A 20,574-nucleotide genomic window follows, 5' to 3' on the forward strand; every position below is an offset into this window, starting at 1 on the left:
TTTTACAAGATACAGAGTGTCCCAAATAAATAAAAAATATCAAAGTTGTATTTTTTTAAATGGAACACCCTGTATATTATTACATTTTTAGTTTCTACGATTAAAATAAAGGTAAATTTGATTAAGGTTTATTATACTTAAACCTTACCGTTTTTGAAATATTTTCAATTTTGTGAAATTGCAGTAAAAATTTTAAAGCTTCATTTCTCCAAGGGTATCAATGTTTTTAATACTAAATATTTAATGAAGTTTATTTATTGATCAGTTATTGTGTTGCAATAATAAAAATAATACTACCTTATACAGAGTGTCTAAAAATTTATTTTAAATAATTATTAGCTTCAAACGGCAATAACTTCTTTAATTTAAATGGAATGCCCTGTATATTTTAGGAGAATCAGATCACAATTTAATTGTCTATCAAATTGTATTATACCATTTTTTACCTATCCCTTCAAGTTTTCGTAGAAAATGCATTTTCTTATAATTCAGACCTCATTTATCAATATATCCATGGAATATTGACATTTTAGATTGTTTTTAAAGCAACAAATGTACAAAATGTACAGGCTAGTAATATTATCGTTTTTAGCAAAACGATAATATTACTAGCCCATTTGTATGCAAAAAGAAAACTATTTAAATCTTTATAAAAGAATATACCATTAATTAAATATAACACCATTATTTCCGCCCAAATACTAATTAACTACATACTTAATTGTGTTCGTTAATAAATTATTATAAATAAATGTGGATTTGAGTCAGAAATCAATATAATAATAAGTTATCAAATTAAAGTCTTTGTTGTTATAAATAAGCATTTATTAAAAAATGAAATATCATTTTTAAGGTGTTACTTTTTATCACACTGTCTAATGCCCATACAAAATTCAGTTTTTTAGTATTTGGAGCAATTATTATTAATCAACGCAAACAGTCAGTTCATGTAGGTTGAATACTGGAATCATATTAATTGGTCCTCTAACAAATATTTAAACAGTTTTTTTTTAATGAAATAAACGAATTATATCGACAATATTAGTATCTGTACTCTTTAAAAATTTGGTACATCTTTAAAAATAATCTAAAATGTCAATAGTCCATGGGTATATTGATAAATAAGTTCTAAATTACAAGAAAATGCATTTTCTACGGAAACTTAAAGAGATAGGTAAAAAATGGTATAATATAATTTGATAGACAATTAAATTGTGCATCTGATTCTCGTAAAATATACAGGGTGTTCCATTTAAATTAAACAAGTTATTGCCGTTTGAAGCTAATAATTATTTAAAATAAATTTTTAGACACTCTGTATAAGGTAGTATTATTTTTATTATTGCAACACAATAACTGATCAGTAAATAAACTTCAGTAAATATTTAGTATTAAAAACTTTGATACCCTTGGAGAAATGAAGCCTTAAAATTGTTACTGCAATTTCATAAAATTGAAAATATTTCAAAAACGGTAAGGTTTAAGTATAATAAATCTTAATCAAATTTACCTTTATTTTAATCGTAGAAACTAAAAATGTAATAATATACAGGGTGTTTCATTTAAAAAAATACAACTTTGATATTTTTTACTTATTTGGGACACTCTGTATCTTGTAAAATTATTTTTAAATTGTACCTCTAATAGTCCTTCATCGAACCCAAAACTTACAATTTGTAAAAATCTCATCGTTTAGCTACAATACTCCGTGTCGTATGTGGTGAACAACCCTGTAGAAGAAACACCAGGTAAAAAATACTGTACCAATCATATGTTTATAACTTTTTCTTTTATTTTTCTCTGTAAAATCAACCGCTGAAGTTCGGTAAATAATTATTTCTTTACTCCCTGTATATCGCCAATTATAGGATATATTTTTATAGATACAAAAAAAAAGAGAACGATTTAAATAAAAAATATATTAATACAAAACACGAACAATAATATTCTTATCTTTTCTTCCCTTTTTTCTTGCCACCTTGCAGGCGTTTCCTCACACCTGAAGCGGCCTCTGTATCATCTTCATCATCATCGCCTTTCTTCCTTTTGCCACCTTTCTTCTCTGTCAAGTCCCTGAGTTCCATATTGGCTATCCTTTGCGCCTCTGCAACCCTTTCTTGCAACGCCATAACCTCATCTTCCTCAGTTTTATACAACGGAAGCTGTTTGCCAATCAGCTGTTCTATCCTCTGATATAATTCGACGTCATACTAAAAAAATTCATTGTTTGATGTTTACTTCTATTTTCACGTTATTACAGAAAAAAAAACCGATTTTTTTTACTCAGAGGTAGTGACGAAAATATATATAAATTTATTTCATTAATATATATCTCAATAAAAAAATTATGCATCATAGTCAGTAAATTATATACACAAAAATTAAAATAAAATTAATAAATTATTATTTATTTAAGGTAATTTATCACTAAATTTTATTAAAATTTATAAAACTAATGTAGAGTGCTACCCACGACAAATTCCCCAAACAATAATGGTATTTAAGATAATAAGATTTTTATTTCACAAAAAATAAAATACGCAATTCAAGGACAAAATCTGAAACAGAAGACTATTTTCAGTATATTTATCCAAAAAAAATAGTTCCATGACATTGAATCATTTTTTATAGGCCCTCAAAATTGCTTTAATTTGAAATAATTTTAAAGTGCCAATTGATGACGTATGAAAAATACGCCCAATCACATTGGAGAACCGTGCTCGTGCGCCAGCCAACAACTGGCAACATTGCGATTTGATTTGACCAGCACCACCTCAACTCAAGGCCAATCAACATGATATGGGCAAGGCAAATATGGCGGCGAAGGCAGCGCATTATTAAATTGTTTACCTTTAACCTGAAAAGCCGGTAGTGGTTTCTCGTTCCGATCGCATACCAGAAATAATTAATTATCTCTAGTTTGTTGTGCTTCCGCAACACGTTTGTTTAGTTCTTAGTGTTCAGTGCATGGTGTGATCAAAAAATTGTGACAAAATAACAGTGTAATAAAAATCCAAACCAGACATTCCACATAGGGAACTTCAACTTAATTATTTTAAGGTAAGAACTAGAAGTATTTATCAAGATATTACACCTAAATGAGTAAAACGCCTTCGCCGCCAGTCTGCATAGTACTTTATAATGGTTACTTACAATAATCAAAAGATAGGGATTAAAGGGTAGGTATTAACATTTTATTGTAGCATGCCTTTTACATACTCTGTTCCAAATTGTCACGGGAATTATTAGAGGGGGTCCCAAGGTTTCTGCTTTTATATTCCCCAAGCTTCGTAAAAAATGGTTGACAGCTATTAAAAGAGATAATTTCACTCCTACTAGTAGTTCTCGGGTAAGAAGTGCATTAAATATGCCTCAAAAAGGCCAAAGGCCAAAGCCTCTGTTACCCTAGTGAGGATATAGTAATGGCTACTGCTTACACTTACCTCACTATAAGTAAAATATTGGAAGAATCAAGCTTTTTACATCAAAAAGATCACAGAAAGTTATTGACAACATTGACATTTGAAAATATAAATGGCCTGGATGTAAGTCTTTTTTTAGGTCACAATTGCCCCTCACATAAGTCAGAATTTATTATTAAATCCATCTTGTTCAGAATATCCAATATTTTATTGAAGAACTATGCAAAAAAAAAAGGAATGACGTCTTTACCACAAAGACAATGCCCTATGTAAAGAGAAAGGGTAAAGAAAACTAAGCTAAGCGTAAGTTTTACTTACGAAACCCCAAAAAGGTATTTAGTTTTTTTTCTATATAAAATCTTGAAACACATATTATATTTTTTATTTATCCCTATTATTTTTATTTATCCCTATTTATTATCACCTATTATAGTTTAAATTTATTCCCATTTGTGTAATGCTGCAAAACAGAAAAAATATTCCATATTTTTTGACCCAAGCCAGTGTAGTTTATAATTCCAAGAGCATTTACCAAGGCTTTTACTAAGACAAGTAACTTCTTATACTGTCCATAATAATATATATTTATCAAACGTTCAGTAAATTCTAAACTATGGTAGGTAAGTGTTTGCAATTGAATGTTTAGTTTATACTGCTATTTTCTGTCATATATTTCTGGTTATTTCTTTTTCCGATGATTATGAACACCCTATATATGCTACCTCAAGTTTGAATATTGTAACACTACCTATTTTCTGAGAAAGCAGACCTTTTTATAAAAAGTAACTAACTGATGTTTTCATATTATTTCAAAAGAAATAATACAAAAAATTCCATACTTATGTGGAGAACTTTAGACTTCCTGTATATTAAAAAATTAGTGAAATATTATGTAATCTAGCCCGACATTTGTGTGAAAATGTCTATTTAGAAATAAAACAGGTTTTAAAATACGCACCAAATAAAGCACTTCTATCTCCGCCATATTGGAAAAGGTTGAATGGCCTTGTGTGGAGGTGGTGGTGGGTCAGCATGGTGGCCCGGCCGGTGTGTGTTGCAGCTTTTCAACATGTCAGGTGTGACGTATTAAAAATAAGTGTGGATTTTTATTCTGGGCTTTTTTGTTTTTATTTATTTTCTTAAGAACGACTTCAAATTTTTCGAAAAGGAGATAACAGAAAATTCTAGAATTAATTGCTTTATTCAATTATGCTAATTCCAAAATATAGTGAAAAACAGCCCATTACAAAAAGCCTATTTTTTTAAAGTTTGATATCCTTAACTTTAAAACTATGCAGTTCTGCACACGATTATAGGAATTTTTTTATATTTTTTGATGAGGAACACACATTTTTACTACACAATTTTGCTAACAAGAGAAAAAAAGTCAGTGGCGCACATATTTTTTTAGAAAATTATTCCGAGTGACAACCCATATGTACGTCCCTGGTGAATCTATCAACACTTTTTTTAGCATTAAAATATGTAGCACTCATAGTAACTTTTACCCTCCAAATTCCATTCGAATCGCTAAAAGCACTAGGCAGAAAATTATAATAAAAAAAATAAAGACTTTAACACCCTGTAGCTACAAAACAAAGCAGAATCGGACACATGTTAATATGAAAAATAAATCTTATTTTTACGTGAGGAATCTCCCTACAAGAGATGCCACGTTTTTTGAAACGCCCTTTATAAAAAAATATTTTTTCTCAGTGTACATACTTAAAAATTTCTTTCAGTAAAATTCTACACATTTTTTTTTTCAGTATATAAGGTAATTTAATTGTCGAAATAATAGGACTTTAAGGCAAAAAAAGTTACAAAAAATATGTACTAGTATTGTGATTTGGTTAAAATTTCGTAAAAATTATCACTTATCTCGTTTGAAAGCTGTCATGGTAGCAAATTAAAACACTTAAATACACTTTACATATAATGTCAAATATAATTTGTATGTAAAAATATAACAAAACCTTACCTGAGTAACAAAAGTGATAGATCTACCCGACCTACCAGCCCTGGCAGTCCTACCAACTCGATGAATGTAATCCTTACTGTGCATAGGAATATCGAAATTTATAACTATATCTACATGAGGAATATCCAAACCTCTGCAAAGCAAATACTTGAATTAAAAAAAAATACAAAAATTTCAATTTAAAATTAAAAAATTGTTCTGTCAGAGGTAGTGACGAAATTAGTATTTTATTTTATTTCATTTTTATTCAACTACTATTTCTACATCATTCAGAATCAATAAATTATATTTATCGATACAAAAAATATAATACTATATTACCTGCTAGCCACATCTGTTGAAATCAATATAGACCTAGTTTTGGCCTTAAATTTAGTCAAAGCTGCAAGTCTCTTATTTTGGGACATTTGTCCATGCAAGGGCACTGCTGTAAATCCTAGATTTCTTATTAGAAGAGCTGTTCTCATAGTATTGTTGCAAGTTGAACAGAAAATCATAAAACTGTTGCCAGCCAGTTCGTTTAAAATGTGTACCAAATACACATCCTAGAACAACAAAAAGAAATCATTAGTAATTTATAATATTTTCAATAGTATAAGCCACTTATTCCAAACATTTATCAGAGGTAGTGACGAATACAATTAATATTTCATATAGAATATCAAATTATCAAGTTTATACATCATATAATATAAAGAAAACACTTAAATAATAAAGTATAAAACTCCAAAACACTAACCTTAAATTTAACAGGAATAAAAACATAATACTGCTGCAATTTCTCGACAGTTTGGTATTTTGTAGAAACCTCCACTTTAACAGGGTCCTGTAAACAGGCCCTTTGTAGTTTATTAACCTTCTTGGTCATGGTAGCGGAGAATAAAAACGTTCGTCTCTCTCTAGGAATGACTTTGAGAATTTTATCGACCTCCACTTCAAAATCCATGTTTAGTATTCTATCTGCTTCGTCCATAACCAAATATTTTAGTGCTCTGTAATTATTATATTCTGAAAATCATGTTATATTATTAAAATACTGTTTACTGTTTACCGTAAGTTAAATCCTTTAGTATTTGTCAAGTGATCGACTAATCTTCCTGGGGTAGCTATAATAATGTGAGGTTTCTTTGCAAGAATTAATGCTTGAGACATCATATCCATTCCTCCAACAATAACTACACTTTTAACACCAATACTAGACCCTAAAATCTAAACTTTTAAGAAATAAAACAAAATAAATGTAACAATTTCTAACCTAAAGCTTCAAATTGTTCGGATATTTGAAATGCCAACTCTCTTGTGGGTGTTAAGATTAATGCAAAATGCCTTTGTGGATTCTCTAGTAGAGCTTGTAAGATGGGTAAGGCAAAAGCAGCTGTCTTGCCTGAACCTGTTTCGGCCAGACCAATAATGTCCTTTCCCTGCAATGCTACTGGGATGGCTTCCCTTTGAATCTTTGACGGTTCTTTCCATTTTAACTGTTCGCAGGCTTTACAAAGGACATCTACAAGACCCTGTTAATTTAATAAATACAAACTAATCAATGAGAAAGGGGAAAATGAAGATTTGCATCAAAGACACGTGTTCAGCGAATTCTTACCAAATCTTTCCAAGTCGTTGGTTTTTCTTCGGACGCTTTTACCTCTAAATCTGTTGTTTGCTCTTCATTATCGCTGTTTTCACTTTGATTTTCTGAATCGTTTTCATCCGAATTCTCTATTTTATCTTTTTCCGAAACCATTTCGTATTTCGTAAACCAAAGTCAAAAATAGGTTAGATATCCATAGATTTTTGATACGTTTTCGAGTTGACAACTGTCACTGTCACTGTCATAACATCCTGTTTGACCAACATTACAAAAAAATAATTTAAAAAATTCTCTTTAATAAATAATAAGCAAGATTGGCAGTAGATCTCTGGCAGTAGTAAAATAATTATGAATTTTTCTTTTTAGTTGATATTTACTAAATGGAGAAAGTAATAAAAGAGCTATAAAATTTGTAAGAATAATATTGTTTTGATATGGAATATTGGTAGCATTGTTAGTGAATGACATGTGCGTTCTTTCAGTTCTTTGGTTCTTCGTTCCGTATGTTTGCCAAGTGCCAAGACTGCCAAGCGCTTTTAGCTCGTTTTTCTACCTTTGGAAACATCGAAGGTGGTTTGAAAGAGGCGATTAAAGATCATTTTAGCGTGTCTTTAGGGTTCTATGACTCGAGACCGAACGACTGAACTCTCGTTTCGAGAAAGAGAGACGGTAATCGTGGTCAACCGTAATAAGCGACTTTCGATCTAATTTTAGATAAGTTTTCCACGGTTTAATTCGTAAATAAACGTATTCCAGTGCTTCGCAAGAACTTTTCCGCGTTCGAGACTTTTCACGGTTATGTCCGCCAAGTGTGCTGTGTTTAGGTAGAGTCGGGAAAATCTCGTCGTGTTTTGTTTCGTGTGTGCGTCATTTTGACGCGAGTTTTCAGAGTGATTTTCGATGACATGACATTTTAACATAGAAAAAATGGCCTCAACGTCAAATTTCGAGGCAAAAGTTCTCATGTCCAAGGGAAAAAGGGCGACGGCGGCCTACGTCCGCGCTGACTGTGCGGCCAAACGCAATCCCGAACACCTCAAAGAAGTCCTGGACAATCTCCTGAATCCGGCCAAACGAATCGACGAATGGGAGACGATAGATTGGTGCAAGTGGCTTATGGCTGGGGGGCGAACTCCCGACGAATTCGCCAGCACAGGTAAAAATGATCAGCAGTTTGTACCCGAATAACCTTGTCAGTGGCCTTCACCAGTTTTTGTTTCCCAGTTAACCAAAACTGACTCATTTCCAAATTTAATGAATGCTATAATACGCTCGGTTTTGTCTCGTTATTTTCGATATTTCTCAATGATTTCCTTCCAAAACACACACCGATGTTTTCTCTAATTCGCTGTAACATAACAACAGACCTTGAATTTTCTTGCAAACCACTTAGGTATTGCATAATTTGTTGTGTTTGTTTCTTTTTTTCTTCTGGAAAAGTCTGACGGATAAAGAGATCACGAGAATCAATAAAATTGATAGAATAAATTTATAAATAAAATAGAGCTAAGAATTGGAACAGGAACTTATGCATTTTGGCAAGAAACTTGAGATAAATTTTATTAATATGATGGTTTTTAGGAAACCCTAAAATTAGAGCATTCTGCATGGTGTCACCAATTTTTTTTATCAGTTAAATAAATAACCTTGGCATAGTAGGCACTTAGAACAATGTTGATATATACAATAAATATTGCTCAAGATCTAGAATCGTCTTATTTTATTTTTAACAGTCCTATTTTTTTAATTGTAAATTTTATCTCCACAAAAAAATATCCCTTTTTTTTCTAAGTACTGCAGAATGTGTATGTCAGATTAATAAATTTTTACAGGAAATATTAATAAGTAAAATAATGATGTGTTATTTACATACCAGAAAACTGCTGTAAAATATGTTAGTCCCAGAAAAATTAGTAAACAGAGAAACCATAACATACAGGGTGTCCCAGAACCCTGAAATTAGTGCAAGTACTTTAACTGGTAGTATAGGTCAACCCTAGAAACACACTCGCGAGGTTTTTTTTGCGAAAAAAAAAATTCCGGGAAATATTGAAAAACTTTTGAGTGCCACTTTTTCAATTTCCAGAAATTTGTTTATAGCGCTTCGAGAGAATGCAGTGTTGCCACCTCCTATGTTATCCACATTCTGTATGTTTATTAACTTATAATTTTGCAATTTGCCTAACCAGCTACTCTTGATTGCCATTTTATTGAGAGAAAATTCGCTTTTTATTCAAAATCTGAGCCAGCCAGGTATAGGAAACCCTAATATAGTTTGAAAGAGCATTTAAATCTGCTTCGATTTATTTTGAAAAACACATAGTGTTGTATTTGAAATAACAAAGTTTTTATGAAAAAGTAAATATTTAAAATAGACCAGCAATTTTTGATACCCCTGTATACGTTTAAGGAAGCAATAACATTTTTCGGTAAAGTTTATTTCTCTACCTTTAAACTCAACACAAAAACTAATTCTGAAAAGTAATGTACAGGATGTTAATGATCTATTCTATCATAATCTCATAATAAATACCTTTTTTGGGCCCAAGAATCCAAAAATGAAATAAAATACCGGGTGTTACATAAGAAAAAATATAACTTTGGTATGGATCTTAGTTCTGAAACACCCTGTACATTTCAAAATAATTTTAAATTGTGCACATTACCACAAAATATACACCATACAGAAGCGACAAAGAGATTTGCTTCAACATTTTTAGGAGGGGGGGTAATGCTGGTTAACTGTCAAACGTGACGTCACAGAATTATACACCAAAAAAAAATTCACGACCGCAGGTATAATTATTTCTAGATATTATGCATAAAAGACTAAAAAATATATTTCATAATTATTTATTTATTTTTAACTCTAAATAAAAATACTGATTTAAATCCCTCTAGTTTTTAAAAATTAAATAAACCTGCCTTTCATCATTTTCTATTAAAATCTAACAATTTTCTTTCAGTGTGAAATGCTGTTCAGGGCGCACGGATGTCAAACGTGACGTCACGCAATTAGTTCCCATTTGACCAATGCTATTCAAAGCTCTTTGTCGCTTCTGTATGGTATATATTCTGTGACATTACCTCCCCACATATACCCATAAAATATTTTGTTTCTACATCTTCCCGTTTTCGTATAATCAACCGAGGCGAATGAGGTGCGTCACCCTGTATATATAAACTAAATATAAACCAAATTATAGACACTCAAATTGGCACTGGAAGATTCAGAAAATAATAAAACAAAATAAATAAAAAATAGACATCTTCATTTTATTGAGTAAGTAAATATTTAATTCACTATATTGATATTGGCCAATCCCATTTAATGCATGTCAGTATTGCATAATATCGCAGCAAATTGAATTAATATTATTATGGAACTAGATTATGACGTAATAAAACTAGGTATACGTATTAGATATTATTTATGCAAATTTTTACAAGATTTACAATATGCCAACAACACCGTTTGCCTATCGAAGGTCTACAATTCTAATTAAGTGTACAAGAAACAGAGGGATCCTGCTTATCTAACTAGCCAACATCGAAGGTTGTTAGAATAACTAGATATATATGAAGAAAAAATGATATAGGAGCACCTCAACAAATAATTAGATGTATGCAACCGTATTATTTACTTTTACATATTATGTAGTTAAATGTTTTCTAGAAAGACTGAATTAAAATTTAGAGTTGAGAAAAATGTATTGGATCATGTTAGTATGTTAGTACTAGATACGTTTTTTCGTTGATAGTTTCTGTAGCCTAAATAATGCCTACAGTATAGTCGACGTGGTTGGTATTTTAATGCGTGCGAAAGAGATAGATATAAATGATCGGTTGACAGACACAGAGACAAAATAAAAAGCGTAAGACAGTGTTGCCAGAATTAAAGGATTTTCTTCAATATGAAGAATTTACAGTAAAATTTCGTCGATTGAAGGGCTGGAGGATTTTTTATCCAAAATGACGACAATATGAAGGTTTCTGGCAGTTTTGCAGAATAATTTTTTTTAAAATGATGTACTAGAAGCATTTATTGTTTTTCCTACATGTATTTTTTCCATAGATTTAGGAAGAACAGATATCACATTATGCATTTTAACCCGATCAAACATTAGGAGGTTGACTACGTACTGTAAAAATCAACTGAGATAGAGAAGGCGACATTGCCACATATCAAATTTGCCGGATATCAATAAATCTCAATTTCTTAATTAAATTAATAGTTTATTTTTAAAGAAGCATGCCTAATAATATGTTATTAACCAGAGGATATATACGTTACTATTAAAAGACATGTTTACTGTTTAATGTGCTGAAACGTCTAGAACTACTGGCAACGTCGCTGCTAGTCTTCCAGAATGAAATGAGCCGTCCGTCCCACCACCCCTCGCGACGGCCCATGGTCCGTTATAGCGTACTACGTTTAGCTTACGGTGTGTTTGAAGTCGGAATCAAGTCCGAAGTGAACTTTTCAGTGTTTTTCAGTAGTTTTTGTTTTTGTTTAATGTACTTTTGAATCTGCGAATTTTCAATATGGTACGACAGTGTCAAATGTGTGGACAAATAAGCTCAAATTACCCGAATTTGTCTTTTCACAGGTAGGTATTGTTTCCGCCGCGCCGTAATCGTACATAGGCGTCCCACAAGGGAGCCTCTCATAATTAAAATAATTTCTAATTATATTTGTTGAATTTTGATCCATTAAAACAAGAACGTAGTAGCCGGTAATTGAATTATAATTCGTCTCAATTACTACCTAACTGTTGTAGATCATAACAAATTTGAATATAAACGTTACATTTGAAACTTTATTGTAAGCCAGAAAGTGACATTATTTTCTTAAAATTGCGTCCTATTTTGGTAATTATATACGATATTCTAAAGGAATTTTGCTCAATAAATAAACAAAGGTGTTTACCCGACCTTTTTTACATTTTATTGCTTTATTATATCTGCCCCTTCGGCCTTGTTTAGACAATTTTTTACCACCGTACAAATACATCTTCCTTTTAGTTTTAGAGTTATTTGTACAGTGTGTTTAACTTTTTTTAGAATGGGACGAACTGTAAATAATTACCTATATAGAGAGCGACCCAGGCCTCCAAAAAAGCTTTTTACCTATTACGTTTTTGGTTTGTGATTTTTATTTCAATTTTTTACATAAGATGGGGGCTTGAATGGGGGGATAATATTTTTGTCAACATACAGGGTGATTCAAACCGCAATACATATGCTTAATACAGTTCATGAAGATTAGGACATTTAACTAAAATTTGATTATCTGATGAAGCTACCTTTAAAAGTAATGGATTTGTAAACAAACGTAATAGGTATTCATTATTATGCGACAGAAATCCCATACTGTAGCACACAGATTTTATACTTTTAATGATAAATGCCTTCTATTGCGAGACTAACAGGCAATTGCCTCGTATCAGAGCCATCATAATACAAGAAGAAAACCGAAAGTCAAATCTTGTCTTATATTTTCAAAAAAAACACAATTTTCTCATTAAATATTGATTTTAGGTATAGGAAGTTATTAATAATACAAGATTAAACAACTGTCACACAGTACTTCACAGGAAGCTATCGATTGCGAACTAACTAAATCGTTACTAATTAGGTACTAATTTTGAAAAGTTCTTTTTAAGATAAAAAAAGGTAAAACTAAAACCTAAACTATCATTTGAGATTAAACGGGAAGTTCTAAATAATGTTGCCTATTCTAAACAAGAAAAATTTATTTATAAGTTAAGTTTTATAACATTCCTAATTAAATTTGGGCGAAAAGAATATTTCTGTTTGCTGTAGGTAATTTTCTCAGGGAAAATGCGTAAATAAAAATGGAAGTCAAAAAAAGTAAAAAGGACAAGTTATTCCAAAAAAGGACTGTCTTTTTCAAAAAAGGACAAGTGACAACCCTAGGTATTTCTGGAATGGAAATTTAATGGCAAATCTACAACTTTGGTTTGAAAATATGTTCCGGCCACCTATGTTTACAAAAATGTCTAAAATGTGCCTAAATGCCTCCATATTCTGAAAAAAAAATTGAAAGAAAACTCACCAACCACAAACCTAATATAGAACTGTTTCGGAAGTCTGAGTCACCCCGTAAATATTCAAAAGTAACTGAATGTTTATATAGAAGTAACTGAAAGTTTAAATTGAAAATCGACGTTGGAGTGATTTTCGAAAACTACTAACGTTTCAACATAAGTATATGTGGGATATTAATTGTATTATTATATTAGACCTTATAACAAAACTCATCTGACAAAAAAGTGTTAATGTAGTATATTAATATGGAGTAAAAATTTTACTAATTACTTTACTTTTACTTTACTAATTAAATTCGTTCCAAAAAATGATACGCCACTGGCCATTAGAACAATCCCAAATGCGACTAGTTGCCGGGGTCGGAAATTTTAGACTTCTCTGTCTCTTCTGTCCTTGTTTGACACATTGGAATGTTTGATACACGACCAACGAGTATTTATGAATGAGATGTTCGGTCTATCTTTATAATGTCTTTGGTCTAGATAATCTACATGGTCTATGGTTTAAGATAAAAAATTTGATTTTTAGGAAAAATAGTCTGCATAATTGTACTTTTAAGAAGATTTAAATTCTGTTATTGATTAAAAAATAGTATAGTATTTAATATGCGGCATGTGTGACTACTATAACCTGTAATCTCACAGGTCGTTGACTTCCAAAAAAAAATAGAAATACTATATAAACCATATTATCTTAAACCGCTCAAGTATAGCATGCGGTATCTTAATGCTTATGCTTTTTTTCTGTTCGTATGATTGCGACACACCCACCTATTTCTAATTATTTTCGTTTTCGTTAGCAGGTATGGGCCATAAATTTCGAAAATATTTCGGGTCAGGTAGAGACGGAAAAGGTTTCGAGGCGTTGTTCGAGTGAAAGTTGCGTATAATCCGGCGTGGAAGTAACCCAGAATCACTTTCTTTCGACCATTTTGCTAATAAATGCATACCGGATACTTAATATGCGTTTATTTTTGTTTGGACTTTCCCAAAATGCTATTCGATAAGAGTATTTTGCATGTAGAAATTAAGATTAATTGATAAAATTGACAGACTTTAGATTTTCTTACGTTAGTGACTACTGGAAAAATAACTCTTTTGTTTTAGTATTTTTCTTGATAATTGATATGTAATATCTAAGTACTGTCTTTTTCAGGAATACATATAACACAGAAATGTGTAACTCCATACTTCCGTATTCCTTCTTCCGCCTATATTTATGGATATTTTATAGTTAAAAAATTAAAAATTCGACAGATGAAGAACATTTTCTGACAATTCTCCAATTTAGTCGAAATATATCGTGCTGAAATAATCATATTATACGTCCTTACGGAATATTTAGACCACGGTCATGGACAACCGCTTTGCGTAGTGCCTAGCTCCATATTACACCGCATAGCCGATTGATTAACAATGACTCTTATTCTATGGCTTTTATACATGTACACGGATTTTTATTGTTGTTATTACGATATTATTCGAGAATTAACTAGGTTAAACGCTTTTTGGAATCGATGTTTGACGATTAAATCGAATGATATATGGAGAGATACTTTTATAGGACCTGTATACAGGTATTTGAGTCTTGACACAATGTCTGTCCAGATTTATACACATTGTTTTTCTGTTCATCAAATTATTTTTTCTTTTGTTTTTTTTTTATTTTTTTTTCGTTGTTAATGATTTCGAGATTCTTTAGGAACCTATTTATAGTTCCTTATATTTCATTCTCCGGCTTAACAGTCGGTGGAGGAACTGCCGGGGCCAGTGCATTGACCTTGCCAAAAATCCTCAGTGTCGTCGCTTGGACCGGCCGCTGGTAAACACCCGGTATTTAGAAATTCCGATCACGGACGCATCGAGCTATAAGCTTCAAAATATGGCCGAAAAAGTTAGGGAAATTATTTATTCATTCTGAAGATAGATCATAGTGCTTCCTCTCTGTAACTCTATAGAGCTGCTGATTATACAGGGTGTTCCGAACTGTATTCCGGAAACTTCGGCAGCTTATTCTGCAGATAAAACTAAGTAAAAAACGTTCGTATAAATGTACGTTCTAAAATGCTTAGTTTCGGAGATACAGGGTGTTAAAGTTTCATTTTTATTTCGAGTTTTTCCAAATAATTTTTGAAGTAACGTCAATATTTGGATTATATATAAACTTCTACACCCAGTATCTCCGAAGTTAAGCATTTTAGGACATACATTTATACGAACTTTTTGACTTATTTTTATCTGCACAATAAGCTGCCGAAGTTTCCGGAATACAGTTCGGACCACCCTGTATTATAGAAAAGGGGGTCAACTTTCGTTTAGCTGAAATCAATTATTAGAAAAAAAAAATTGTCTTTAAAAGGCCACTGTTAACCACGGAAAACACAAATTTTCCTGTGGAAATGCGTAATTTCCAAATTTTTCACTTTTGAACCAAAAAAAATAATTTAAAAGTGTCTAAAATGCTAACCAATCTAATAATATTTTTAGAAAATCACAGTTAATTAATAAAATATAAAAACCACAGCTTATTGTATTGTATTTGACTAAGAGTGGGTCCCATAGGGGACCCTCCACTGAGGCCACGAGGGCCTATTGTGGCTCAGTTTCTACAAGCTCTAATTTACAAGAGCGTCAAAGTTCATCCTCAAGACCCAGCCTCTTAATATAGGCCGTTATGTCTGAGGGCGATATGTCTCCTAGGTCTGATAGGTCTAGCATGGGTTTGCCAAACATCTCAAACCTGGTCCTGCTCCCAGCGGGGCAGGTACACATAACGTGCTTCATTGTTTCGTCATCTTCCATACAGAGTCGGCATTCGGCGTCTTCCACCAGTCCCGTCCTCTGTAGGTGAGATCTCAGCCGGCAGTGGCCTGTGTACACTGCAGTGAGCACACGCGTTCCATTCCTACCGGCCTTTAGGAGTTCTCCTGTTCTATGTTTGGATGGCCCTGCTAGGATTTTCTTGGCATGCTCCATCCCGGGACTGTCATTCCAGTCTCGGAATGTCTCACCCCTAACCCATTCACAGAGCCTGTCTCTTGCGAGATTTTTAGGAACGCTAAGTGTCGGTTCTGGGCCCACGAATGGCGAGCCTGCACCAATTTTTGGCGAGGGAATCAGCACGTTCATTTCCCTCTAGGCCGACATGTCCCGGTATCCATATTAGCGACACTTTGTTCCTATCTCCCAGTATATTGAGTAGTTTCTTACAATGAAGAATCATCGTCATAGACGTGCTTTTCGTTGCCTCAAGTGCTTTCAGCGCAGCTTGACTATCCGAAAATATGCATATTGTTTTCCCGGTGTATTGCTGTTTAACCAGCAGTTGCACACAGGTTTCAATAGCATATAGCTCAGCTTGGAAGATCGTGGTGTGTTTTCCAAGACTGTGGTAGATCTCAGTCTTTGGACTGCTGCAGTAAATTCCTGCGCCAGATCCTTTTTCGTTTTTGGATCCGTCCGTGTACCAACACATTTCCGCATGTAATAAGCCGTTTCCCGGCTTATCCCACTCGTCCCTGTTCGGAAACAGGACGTTGTAGGTGCGCGTCAAGAGTTGGACTGGTGGTGTAAGATCCGAGATCATTCCCATAATCTCATCCGACTGTAGTTCCTCTACTAAACCACAGCTTAACACCCTCCACGAAGAAAAGCTAACCAAAGCAACCCAAATGCTAACCAATCTAATATTTTTGCAAAATCACAGTTAATTATTAAAATATAAAAGAAAACTGCATGATCCAATGATTTTTTGTTTTGAGTCAGCCCTATTTACGTAAAGCTTTAATAAAAAAAGATGTTTTACCCCACCCAGCACCCCTATTCGCTCCCGGGTCCCGTAAGCTTCTAAACTGAAAAATGTATGAAAAACAAAGTGCACAAAATGACATTGACACATTTCCACAGGAATTTTTTTGTATTTCTTTGCTCGTAAGGGCTCGTATAAAAGAAATATAAGTTCATTTTTCATGTAACTGATTTCGGCTATTCTAAAGTCAAAGCATCTGCAACTCCCAGTGGACGATATGCCAAGAACGTACAACTTTGACAAACATGTCAATGTAGTATTGAGCAATAAGAAGGATTGGAAGAGCGAAACGCTTGCCCAGCAGTTAAAAGACCATACCATAACTTGGTATACTGATGCTTCCAAAACCAATACGGGAACAGGGATCGGAGTGTTTGGGCCGAGAGCTAATTACTCCGAACCAATGGGCCCTAGTATCCTACAGGCAGAAATCTACGCTATCGAGAGATGCGTACAACTTATCTTAGATAGGAACTATCGGACACAAGAAATAGCCATCTTATCTGATAGTCAAGCAGCGTTAAAGGCGATCAACTCAGTATCAATCGATTCGAAATTGGTCAAAGAATGCTTAGAGAAGCTGAATAAATTAGGCAAAGAAAACAAAGTCCTCCTACACTGGGTGCCTGCTCACCAAGGGATAGAAGGCAATGAAAAGCAAATAATCTAGCTAGGAAAGGAGCGAACACTCCACTAACTGGACCAGAACCGTTCTGCTTTCCAAGTGGTAACCAACTCAAGGCGGAACTCAAGAACTTGGAAGATTCCATCCGCAACCTGGAATGGAAATCTTGCAATGGTCTAAGACACTCGAAGAAGTTTCTGAGGGCTTATGATCAAGAAAAATCACAGATCTTCCTGGGTCTGAGTAAGAACAATCTTCGGATTGTCACGGGGTTTTAACAGGACACTGTCTCCTCAATGAACACCTCAGTAGATTGAAACTAAGAAGAAACGGCGAATGCAGATTCTGTGGGGAAGATGGGGAAACACCAGTACACCTCATCACTGAGTGCGCCGAGACGACAACCATTCGTGCCATGAATTTTGGTACGACTGATATTGGAGATGGAGAACTACCCTCTATAAAACCGTCCCAGATACTGGCTTTTGTCAAAGCCCTGGGACTGTATGATGAGTTATGATTCAAGAAAGGGGGACACAATGGATCTGTAAGGTCGAAGTGATTAACCCCCCTCCCACTCATTCTAAATTCTAAAAAAATTCTAAAATTCTAAAGTCAAAGCATTTTTTTATGTAAAATGAAAATAACAAATTTCCGCAGCCACTTTTTTGTGTTTTATGTTTAGAAAAATGTCTAAAACACTGTAACGTTTTTAGTTCGTTACATGTATTTTTTATATATGATTTATATGATGTCTGGCGTATCATCACCGGATACCCTATCGTTCAGGCCGGATAATTTATTTGACGCGCTTGGCGTAATTTTTACGTTCTCTACACAACCCTGTTATCGTTTGACACAACCCTGTTATCGCTCTGTGGAGGCGCTGTCAACATCGCTTCTGTCAACTCTCTGTGCTGTGGACTGACTTTTGCTTTTAGCGCTCTGTAGCCTAACCTAACCATCCCGGCTTTTAGAAACGGTGATTATTTAAATCTTGCTGTGTATAATCTGAGTCAGCTGCTATTTCAAAGCAACAGGTAAAGATGAAATATTTTCCTTTTTAGATTCGATATTATTACTGCATATTTTTAGGGTAGAGTTTTGATGTCCCAACTTGACTTGTATTTGTATTTTGCTGGCACGTTGGCGTCCCTTTTCTTTTGTCCTCCAGAATGTTACATGGAAGAAAGGACAGTTTCTTTGTTTATTATTGAGCCCTCGGAAGTAATTCGAGGTAGGTTCATTTTGTTTATTAGACCTTGTTTGATTTTAAACAAGAGTTTCGTATTTTTAGGGTCTTATGGACGTACATTATCTTATGGACGGACTATTTACAAGGTACGGGCATTATCCAAGGTACGGGTAGTGTTCCCCTGTACCGTTATCTTATGGACGGACTGTGTCCAGGGTTATGGTCCAAGTTACGGACATTATCCAAGGTCCTAGTAGTGTTCCAAGGTACGGGTAGTGTCCCCATATTGCCACAGTATGGATGTGGCGTAAGCCCCATGCTGCTTCGTTCCCATCCATAATCTAGTTAGTAGTTACGGCTGTTCCAATTCATGGTGTCCTCATTCTGGCCCCTTTTGTTGTATTGGATGGCCGAGTACAGAGATGCAAGCCCACCTCACGCTGTTACTGTTTGAAGCAAGTTTACATAAAGAACAGCTAAGTGTAGATTTAAAGAACAGCTAAGTGTATAACTGGCAATTTTTCAAAAATTTGAAACTAACTCACAATTACCCTACGCGAAATAAGTCCTATTTAGTCGGAGATAAATATAATTTTAGCTACCTACAAAAAAATGTTGATTTCTCATTAATAAAAATGTACAATTTCCTTCCCGAATGTGTTCGAGGTTTGGCAAGAAACAAGTTAAAAGCCACATTAAAAATCTTTCTAGCAAAGAAAGCCTTTTATTCATTAGAAGAATTTTACAGATCCGATAAAGCTGTGTTTATAAGTCTGATATCTAATGTGTAATATTTGTTGTTTGTATATATTAATTCTATCGTTTTTTATTCTTCTATGTATTTGCTTATTTTACTTAGTTAAGATCTTAGTTTAATTGTAGTATTATCTTAACTGTAATTATATTATTTTGGTGTGAAATATTCTTATTTGACAATGTTTCCATGCCTGTTTGGGCTATTTTATGTGTTTTTATTGTAAACATTGGAAATAAATAAAGAAATATCTATCTATCTATCTATCTATCTAAGTTCTAGTTTTACATTTAACATCTAAAACATTTTCAGTCTTAAACAGTAACGTACATCTTAAGTAATATCGTACAGACTATGTTTAGTGGTTAGATTGTTAAGAACATTCATGTCGATTTAATATTTAAAATATGATTTAGATCTTAGGTTTCATTACATTACGTCTTATAATGGTATTACTTTCATAGATATTTAGTACAACTCTTAACACCATTTTTTTTGACATATAACCACTATAATAATTATTAAAATTGTACAATGCTATTTACCATCACAGTCCATCATGAATAAATATAGTCATTAGTTTTAAGTAATACACAACTGTGTTTTCTTTCTCTGTACATGCTTGGCGCCCAATATCTATATTTTTTTTGTTTATTGTTATTGATTAGTTTTCTCTCTAGTGAAATACCTTATCCACGACTGCTCTCCGATGAAAAGCTGCCGTTCGCAGTGGTAGTTGTTTAAAAAAAAACGCTACATCACACCCCGAAGACTAGTTTTGATATAACAGATTTCGGCTATACTAAAGTCCGAAAAATGAAAATGACGCATTTCCGTAGGAAAATTTTTGTACATTTGTACTCCTAACGCCTTCTAGAACGCATATATAGTCATTTTTTGTATAACAGATTTCAGCTAAACGAAAGTTGAGCCTAGAAAAGGTTGTTAGATCATTGAAATAACTAGATTTTCAATTTTAGTATATTGTATTGTTTTATTTTATATTGATGTAAGAAAACAAACTGCGTCGGTTGCTAGCAGAAAAATACCTTCTTTCCGTTTATGATCGGACGTTCTGAAGGGCAGTACCGTCAGCGTCGTCACAAGCACTGGCTGCCAATTTATTCCAG

General features: G+C 33.3%; 2 protein-coding genes across 2 annotated transcripts in view; one reads left to right on the plus strand and one right to left on the minus strand.

The window, feature by feature from the left end:
- Positions 1-1,884: 1,884 nt before the first annotated feature.
- On the minus strand, positions 1,885-7,231 carry LOC115884333 (probable ATP-dependent RNA helicase DDX47). Its single transcript, XM_030902877.1, has 7 exons — positions 7,004-7,231; positions 6,659-6,917; positions 6,455-6,605; positions 6,143-6,395; positions 5,725-5,948; positions 5,404-5,536; positions 1,885-2,210 (listed from the first exon to the last, which is right to left on the minus strand). The coding sequence occupies exons 1-7, from the start codon at positions 7,142-7,144 to the stop codon at positions 1,950-1,952; spliced, it is 1,422 nt and encodes a 473-aa protein (XP_030758737.1). The 5' UTR covers positions 7,145-7,231; the 3' UTR covers positions 1,885-1,949.
- A 243-nt stretch (positions 7,232-7,474) lies between these two features.
- LOC115884383 (E3 ubiquitin-protein ligase Ubr3-like) overlaps positions 7,475-20,574 on the plus strand; it is a 30,708-nt gene continuing 17,608 nt past the window's right edge. The window contains exon 1 of the mRNA XM_030902943.1: positions 7,475-8,147. Coding sequence (XP_030758803.1) covers positions 7,919-8,147 — 229 coding nt within the window. The 5' untranslated portion in view covers positions 7,475-7,918. The remainder of the gene's footprint in view (positions 8,148-20,574) is intronic.

The sequence above is a fragment of the Sitophilus oryzae genome, unplaced genomic scaffold, assembly GCF_002938485.1.
Source record: "Sitophilus oryzae breed Bouriz unplaced genomic scaffold, Soryzae_2.0 scaffold_227_pilon_pilon, whole genome shotgun sequence".
Taxonomy (NCBI): Eukaryota; Metazoa; Arthropoda; class Insecta; order Coleoptera; family Curculionidae; genus Sitophilus; species Sitophilus oryzae.